We start from the raw sequence: 9,373 nt of genomic DNA on the forward strand, positions 1-9,373 counted from the left end.
TTTGAGCATCGCAGGTGCGAGATCCCCATATGTGCCTCTTGCAGCTGTGTCTGCAACATAGCGGAGAGGTGAACACTTTTCCCATTAGCAGATCTTTACACCCCTTCTTATTTTTCACCCCCTCCACCACCCCCCCAGGGCAATTAATCACAGCACTCCCTAGAACCCCCACCACACCCCCTTCATCATCCTTCCTCCGAAAGGAACTCATTACCATTTTAGGTATTTCTGGACAAAGATATTCTCAGTGGACAGCTCGCTCTAATTATCTGCCTGGCTGTTATTGAGAGCTTTGATTAGGGGCTGTCACTATGAGTAACAGGCAGCAGGTAGAGGCAAAGGAAAGCTGGGACAAGGGTCTGTGAAGTCTCAGGAAGTGGGGGAGGTGTCCGCTCTCTTTATCTGCATGTTTTTCTCTGTCAACTTGGAAATGAATTAAATATAGGACACAAAGCGCCAGCCTCTTCCTGCCTCTCCGTTGTGTCTTTTCTTACTCGCCTGTGAAAAAAATGAAACGTCTTTCTCTCGCTTTGACTCTCTCTCTATTTTCAGCAATATTTTACACTTCCCGTTTTGTCTCCTTCTGTCCCTTAGGTAAGCCTGTGATGATAGTGACAGAGTACATGGAAAATGGATCTCTGGACACTTTTTTGAAGGTGAGCATGCTCTATTTTGCTGCGAATGATGAAGGCCAATTTGCACCAAAGGAAATGCTGTGAAATATCACAGGAACACAAAGCAATCGTCTGGCTCTTCCAGATCAGGCTTGACAACTCGAGTGTTCACACCTCTCGATGCCTGTTTTTTTCTTTGTGTCCCTCAGCTTGTCTTCTCCTACCCAGCTTAGACCACCATGATTTATGCTGGTTTGGTGTTTCACCATGATGTTCACAAGCAAATCTTATCTGGTGGAGATAGTCGACCAGCATGGTCTTTCTGATAAAGCTGGTCAAGCTAGCTTAGAAGCTTGATGGAGACAATATAGCCACAGGTTTTGATGCCAAATAGTTTATGAAAATATCCCTTCCTATAATACTAAGGCAGATATATGTTTTCCGTGTATATGAACCCTTTTATACTATGTGAGAAAAATGTTAAGAATGATATTATAAAGGCAACATTATTTCTGAAATTAAATAATTGGCTTTATTTTATCATTATACTAAAGTCAAAGCATATTATTGAAATATTATTTTGGAAGTATTTACTTTGTATTAGGTTGACAATGTATATTTTCTTCCACCCACTACTAATGTTAGGTTTAAATTAAATACCCATCTTTAAAAAGCAGAATGAAGCCATAATGTCAAATTGGATACAAAATATTTTGTCAATTGACACATTTAAAAAATAAAAATTACATTAAAAATATTCTCAATTTCTGTTTGAAACCCACTGCACTAACACACCAGCATCCTGTTATTGCCCCAATATTACCATACAACAGTGGTTAGCAATCAAAACATTTTGTTTTCTTGCCAGAGGGTTTAATGAAACATCATAATTTGGTTAGTTGGTTACTTACTTGCCATTGCTCGCATAAAAAGCCTGAATGATTATACAGTCATTGCAGTTTAATCGCTCATGCCCTGCAACATGTGAGCAACAGTTTTAATTAGGGAGCCAATGAATTATGAATTACTCACGAGACAAATTCAAACCTGACCGACTGTGCCAGGATCCACAGAGGTTGAACACGGCAGAAAATAAGGCCACAAGGATGAGTTTTTGACATGAGAACTCTTCATTTTGTTCAGAAACACGACGGGCAGTACACGGTGATCCAGCTGGTGGGAATGATGCGTGGGATAGCCGCAGGGATGCAGTACCTCTCAGAGATGAACTACGTGCACCGGGATTTGGCGGCACGGAACATTCTGGTGAACGGAAACCTGGTGTGTAAAGTGTCTGACTTCGGGCTGTCACGTGTGCTGGAGGACGATCCAGAGGCGGCGTATACTACACGGGTGAGAGATCATGCTTCTGCTCTGGATGTTTGCTCCTCTGGGTCCTGGTCTCATTTTAACTGGATTTGCTTTGCAATGTTTTTTTTTTGTGATCTGTTTACTGGTTTATTTTTTTTTAAAGAAATATAAATTGATTGTGTAAACAAAAAACCAGACTCAGCGAGATATATTCTTGCTGACCTGTAGTCTGGAAATGAGGTCACGCAGGACTGTCATAGCAGCTATCCAGACTGATGGATGGCTAAACATCCACTCAGTGTGTGTGTGTGTGTGTTACTCACTGCTTATGAATGCATTTGTACATGATCTTGCTGGAAAATCAGTATAAAATGAAAAATAAAGTTTGGACCAGTATTCTAGAGCAAAATTACCAATAAATGTATCTTTTAAAGGGAACCTATTATGCCCTTTTTTCAGAGTTTTGATTTTGTTTTTGGGTCTACTAGAATAGGTGTTCATGCTTGAATGTTCAAAAAACACCTTATTTTTCACACTTTTAACACTCTGGGGTGCGTTTCCCAAAAGCATTGTTACCCAACTAGTCGCAAGTTCCGTTGTTATCAGCATAGTTCAACTACTCGGTGTTTCCCGAAAACATAGTTCTAACGAACATTCGCAAACAGCATCGCAAAGTCGTGTGGTTGGAATGTCAGCTCTCAGCCTGTGGTTAGAAGTATAGTTTTTTGTTTGCATGACATGCAAATCCTAATCTTGAGCCAAATAAGCAAGCTGACATTCATTACAATCTGTATCTTTATTTAGAATACATACAAATGTCATTTACGTCTTTTAGTTTGTCAAGATATTTAAAGCGTCGTTTTTGAAGAGTGCGCATGTACGAACGTGCTCTACTACATAAGAACGAGCCTATGATTGAATCTGGAAATAAAGCAAAATAACTGAGAAAAATGAGAAATAGTCCTCCGATGCCATGTCTGTTATTTATAGCAAATCGTCTAGTATTAATTCGATCTCAAACAGATTCATTAAAAGAAGTTATTACTCCAACATGTGCGTGACATCATTAACCAACGTGGTTGAACGACCAATTTGCGACAATATGGTTTCGGGAAACAGTCGTGACTAGCTAGTTGATTTCTTCAACGATGCATTGTACTATGGTAGTAAGCAGCGAGTTACGTCGTTGTACGGGAAGCACACCCCCTGTCTAGTTCTGGTCTCCATGAAGCCCCTTCTTTCGAAAAGCACATTGTTTTCTGATTGGTCGGCAGGACCAGTGTGTTGTGATTGGTCAACCGCTTTGAGCGTGTTTCAGAAATGTCACTCCCCTTACCAAAACCACAAGTTTCAACACACTACTATCGCAACTCAACCAGGTCTCGTCCCCCTTTTTTTGCGTACACCTTGGGTGGGAATTATTTAAAGGGGCATTATGCAGAAATCCCGTTTTTGTCAAACAGCGACCCCTAGAGTTACTGTGGAGTACTTGAATTTAACGTTACTGTCGTAAATACCACTCACTCAGAGCGTGACATGGCCTGTTACATAGTATACAATAGTACATTGTGTTTAATTTGTCGTTTAATGAGATCTAATATATGTTGTTAGTGGTGAGAATTTTCACGTGATTAAATACATAGATCCGACAATTTTAATGGTCCAGAGGCAGAACTTTTGCCAAGTGTGTCAGAGGTTCTGGGTTCTAATCGGTACTAGTAGTATAGTTTATTTTCCTCATCAAAACCGATTGTTTATTAGTGGTTGTATTTCAAGCAGGAACATGTTTTTTGTGCATTAGGTTTTGTGATTTCACCATAAGAAAATATAGAGAGTCTCTCAGTCCCCGCAACGGAATTAGGCGCGCGTCACAACAGAACACTGTAACTTATCTGCACCACTGATCGCAGAGGCAACGAGCACTTTGGTCACTTGATTTCAAAAATAACACATTTCAGATTGCCTCTTATTTAACAAACGAACGAAATGAATGCTCTACTAGAGTTACCTGGAGATGTTTTATTTGTTTGTAATGGTAACGTTACATCCGTGCCGCGAGAAGTTTCAATGGGGACATAACACACCCGCAAATTATGCCTATGCTCGTGTCTGACTCCTCGCTCGGTCAGTCTGCCGTTTCCTCTTTCTCTGTTCCTCCGACAATGCTTTCCTAGCTTTCTGCATCTTATATGCCGGCTCAGCCATGACGATAGTGTGACAAACTCCATCCATCTACCTTGTTACTGTGTGTATGTGTGCAGTTGCCGTAAAGGAATATGTTACATCGCGAGAGCTGATATCACGCGATACTTCCTGACGCGGCCCGCCGCACCGAAGTTGCAAGTGGGATTTTTTCGCTCACAGGCACCAGGGGGGGTCGAGACGCCCACCATTTAACCCGAAAGAAGTTATATAACCATTTCAATAACTCTGAAGCTGTTCAGTTAAGCTAAAAAAGCTGCATAGTGTCCCTTTAAATAAGGAATATTGTGACGTACGTTCCCGGAAGAAAACTCAAGATTACAATCTATGTGTTTCAGGTAGTTCAGAAACAGTGCTTACGTACAGTGCCCTTTGGAGTGGCTTTGTAACTTTGCAGAACTTTTTCATGTTCAAACAGCTGTTTCTGTTTTTTTGGTCATGAAAAAGACCCCTTAATTGAAAGACAGGACTTCCTTTACCACAGTGCCCATATTGCATATTTACATTTAAAAAACAGCTTATGTTTAAGCTGTTCTACAACTTAATAAATAAAATAGCTTCACTACTGTAAAGCTGCATGATTTTAATGCTAGCAATGCTAGTAGCTTACTGGTAATACTTAATAGTTTTGGCATTTGTAGCGATGCTAATTCCTACAACTGCTAACCTCTGATTTTGTGCTTTTTTTTTTTAAGGGGGGTAAGATTCCCATTCGATGGACTGCCAGTGAGGCCATCACCTACAGGAAGTTCACATCAGCCAGTGACGTGTGGAGTTACGGCATTGTCATGTGGGAGGTGTTATCCTATGGGGAACGACCGTACTGGGAAATGTCCAATCAGGACGTGAGTAAATTCTGAATTTAAATGTTACCACAGTTGCATTGCCATCAGTGTATAACCATCAGTGTTATTTTAGTATTATTTATATACCTTTATAATATTTATTCTTTTTTGAATAAGATTTTATTTTTTTTTCAGTTTTCATTTTAATTAAAATTTTGGGAATTTTGCCATGTACTTTTTTTTTGCATTTTTATTAGCTATTTTTTTATTTAAGATTAAGTTTTTCCTTTATTCATGTTTTTTTTAAGCTTTCTTTCAATTAACAAAAAGAGTCTTTATTTTAGTTAACAATGACAACACTGGTAACCATTGCCATTGGCCTGCATTTTTAAATGTGACAATCCTCATCGATTTGTAATAAAAGACCTTTGCCAGAGAACTTCAGTGGGACTAGAATAAAAAAAAAAAACTCCCAGGCTTACAAAGGTAAAAAGATTAAATGCATCTGGAGGGTGAACATTTCCAGATTTCAATTCACAGGCTGCTTTAAAAGAGGGAATTTGAATCCGTGTCAGTGGGTTCTTGGGAGATTTTCCACACCACAAACCATTTTCATTTATTTATCTTCACCTTGGGAAGAGATTTGATCGGGATTTGGAAACAAGCTGCATGGGAGAGAGATTGAGACATTTGGGAATGATTCGAGACTGTATACTCGTCATGTTAAACTGGAGCACGAAAACATTTGCATGCTTGTTAGCGGATGCACTTTTATTGTGTCGAGGGAAGGGAATTTCGAAAGTTCCATTCATGGCGTAAACCACAAAATCCATCTGTCTTCCTTCCTTTGCCATGGTAACAGGCATTGGTGCGTTTCAACGGTTACAGTCTTCCAGGCAAGAGTTAAGATAATATGAATGTCTGCATCAGGCTAGTTTATTCTTTCCCTTACGGCGGTATCATTTCATAAAAGAGACTAAATTAAACAGCTCCCCTTTGCGCAAACAAAGACGGTCTCACTCGAAATATCATTCTCACTTCAAGTCACAAATGGGTTAAAAAAAAATGAATGAATCTAACCCCACACAAAAGCTAATGCATTAAACGAATGAATAAATCTGCTCAGTATTCATGAAGCGTATACGCTGCTAATAAATGTATGAGATTTAATGTGGAATCTTCTTCCCTCCAGGTGATAAAAGCAATAGATGAAGGCTACAGGCTACCGGCTCCAATGGACTGTCCGGTGGTGCTTCACCAGCTCATGCTAGACTGCTGGGAAAAGAACCGCAGCGATCGGCCCAAATTCGGGCAGATTGTCAACACCCTGGACAGGCTGGTCCGGAACCCAAGCAGCCTGAAACAGCTGGCCAACTCTGCAGTCTGGTGAGCCAAATGCCCTCCACGAATTATATCTAAATTCAATAGAGGTGATCCGTTGGGATGTGTGCAGCACTTTGTTCGGCACAAACGGTGTGTAATATATAGCTCATGATAAAGAGTGTTATGATGTTTCTCAGGTGTGTGATAAAATCGGAGGTGTTTTTTGCAGTAATCCAATAAGCTCGAAATAAATGAAACCGATATCCGGCTAATCTAGATTGAAGCCAGATGTACATCTGTACAAACTTCTTACTTCCAGTGCATGTTTCTCTCAGTCGAGAGGGGGGTTTGAGGTGATATTGGCTGATATCTGATTGCTTGTCTATCCTTCTGCTGCATTTTGAGGGCTGCCAAATAGGAGGCAGATGGACGCTGGATTGTTTCGACTGTGCTTGCCACAATTAAAGCCGAATGTTCAAACTGAATTTTCCCACAAACCACTGGGAAGCCCTTGCCCCATGTCCCTACTATTAAATTAAATGGGTTTAGACCTAAATGACTAAGATTGTGTGTGCTATATTGGACGCTATGCAGCAGAGAGGGGGAGAGTGACAGAGACATGGTTTGGTGCAATCTGCCTCCCTTCTGGACCTGGAAAACATTACATGTCCAGGCAATGATAAGCTTCTGATAAGCTTGATAAGTACACACACTCGAACATATAAAATAAGCTGTTTTTTTACTCTTAAAACTGTAATTTGTGTTTGTGAGTGATTTTACAAATGCTCACATCATGGCAACACTAATGTTAAAAATATTAGCTGATAAAACAGCATGGTTTTTGTAGAAATCTAAATGAAATTTTTACCAAAAACAGCAAACAAATGGATTCTTACACTACTGGTCAAAAGTTTGGTCAATGTTTTTGAAATGCTCACTAATCCGCATATTAGAATGATTTCTGAAGGATCATGTGACACTGAAGACTGGAGTAATGATGCTGAAAATTAAGCTTTGCAATCACAGGAATAAATGACATTTTAAACTATTTTTAAATGGAAAACCTTTATTTTAAATTGTAAAAATGTTTCACAATATTACAGTTTTTACTGTATTTTTGATCAAATGAATGCAGCCTTGGTGACTGAGGATTTTAAAAAACATTAAACTTGTAGTGTACATCAGACATCACCACAGACCAATATAGAAGGCTTTCTTCAAGGCAGTTTTGGCATATGTCATACTAGATGTGATTTGACATGGGTACAGTATATAAGGCTGTTATTCTAACTGTACTTCCTCCTCCATCCACAGGGAGGACCCAGTAACTCCTGACACAGGGGTCAACACAGTGGAAGACTGGCTGGACTTGATTAAAATGGGTCAATATAAGGAACAATTCTGTAGTGCCGGCTACGTCACCCTGGACTCGGTTCTGTATGTCAGTTCCAGGTAAACAACACCTACTCATAGACCTCTCATTTATGTTAGTATGAGATGTTTGCTTGCATTTTAAGACACCATTCACAATGGTATATCAGCTTACTGCACACTGAGAATCAAACTGTGCACAGTATACATAATGCAACATTTATTTCAGTAATATGGCATTATATTTGAAATTGAGTACTAGATAACTACTTACTGCTAATTATAAACCATATACTGCCTACTGTTTTCTAAGAATGATGTAAAAGAAAATGCAATGTTAAATGCTCCAAACAATAGTTTGCTATAATGTTGTGATATGGCCTCATTGCGTTGCATGTTTAATTCATCAAAAAAAAGTGGCAACCAGTTATCTCAGAAATAAGTATAATTGTTTTGCATTTTCATGTATAATTTTGGCAGTATGATCAAAAATAAGTATGCAGCAGTAGTATACCACATTGTCACATGACCTCATTACGAGTTATTGACTAGGAACTTGGAAGTTGTTATACATTTCAATTCTTTTGTATGTAAAAATGTTGTGCATATTGGCATTTTATTCAAATATTGAGTCCAACAATAAATGTTTAAAATCGATGTAGTTATGTTTAATCACACTGGTGATGGAAGGTTGAGTGGTATGCATTAGTATTGTTTAATACAAATATGTGTGCTCTGCTTCCATGTACACTCTCAAAAATAAAAGTTCCAAAATGGCGTTTTGGAAGCGACACCATAGAAGAAACATTTTTGGTTCCCCAAAGAACCTTTCAGAGAACAGTTCTTAAAAGAACAATTTTTTCTTAGTGTAAATAACATTTTTAAAAATCTAAAGAACCTTTTTCCACTGTAATGAACCTTTTGTGTAATGGAAAGTTTCCATAGATGATAAAGGTTCTTCATGGAACCATAGATGCCAATAAAGAACAATAAAGTGCAAGATATCAATTTGAGTAATGTTGTTGTGTATTCTAATCTACATAATTTGCAGTGACGTAATCATGTCATCTGTACACATTTAACAAACCGCATACTATACAAATAATTTGAGTAGTATGCTAGCATGCTATTACAAACATAGCCACCCTTAGCTAAGGCATCTTCTGTCTCTTCGTTTCTCTCACAGTGAACTGGATAAGATGGGCGTAGCATTGGCAGGCCATCAGAAAAAGATCCTATCTAGTATCCAGTGTCTTCAGGCACAGCATGGGACTCAAGTTCAGGTATAGCGCCTCACCTCAACGCCCTCGATTTGTTCCGCTTCCACCGAAGAGGAGATTGGGAGCGTTCTTGCCACATGGAAACGTCTTGCTGCAAAATCTTATCTCTCTACCAGCACTGAAGTTACTCAGCCCTACAGGAGAATGGGCGGGTACCTTCCCTTTTGTGATCAGCATCTAGAAATCTTCTAAGGCAGATGATCACTCTGGATGTTTAAAGACTGTGGACTTTAAAAGTGGATATTTATTTATCCAAGTGAAGTAAGGACAAGAATCAACACCATGTGACATCACAGCACTGTGAACATCACGCTCCACTCCTCATTGTACAGAAGAAAGACCTTGAGAAGAAACACCGATTGTGTCTTGTAAATCTTTTTTTGCGAGTGATACTAGTACGATTTTCTTCAATAAGACACTTAATGTGAACTGCGAGGATGAGGAAACCTTCAGCGAGATGTCCTTGAAGACTTGTGTATGTGGAAAT

General features: G+C 39.1%; 1 protein-coding gene across 1 annotated transcript in view; it reads left to right on the plus strand.

Moving 5' to 3' along the window:
- The window catches only part of ek1 (eph-like kinase 1), a 61,749-nt gene extending 52,641 nt beyond the window's left edge, over nucleotides 1-9,108 (plus strand). The window contains exons 12-18 of the mRNA XM_056249165.1: nucleotides 595-656; nucleotides 1,758-1,967; nucleotides 4,823-4,972; nucleotides 6,105-6,298; nucleotides 7,550-7,687; nucleotides 8,793-8,889; nucleotides 9,003-9,108. Coding sequence (XP_056105140.1) covers nucleotides 595-656; nucleotides 1,758-1,967; nucleotides 4,823-4,972; nucleotides 6,105-6,298; nucleotides 7,550-7,687; nucleotides 8,793-8,889; nucleotides 9,003-9,008 — 857 coding nt within the window. The 3' untranslated portion in view covers nucleotides 9,009-9,108. The remainder of the gene's footprint in view (nucleotides 1-594; nucleotides 657-1,757; nucleotides 1,968-4,822; nucleotides 4,973-6,104; nucleotides 6,299-7,549; nucleotides 7,688-8,792; nucleotides 8,890-9,002) is intronic.
- Nucleotides 9,109-9,373: the final 265 nt, after the last annotated feature.

The sequence above is a fragment of the Rhinichthys klamathensis genome, unplaced genomic scaffold (genome assembly GCF_029890125.1).
Source record: "Rhinichthys klamathensis goyatoka isolate OS25496 unplaced genomic scaffold, OSU_Roscu_1.1 h1tg000059l_1, whole genome shotgun sequence".
Lineage (NCBI taxonomy): Eukaryota > Metazoa > Chordata > Actinopteri > Cypriniformes > Leuciscidae > Rhinichthys > Rhinichthys klamathensis.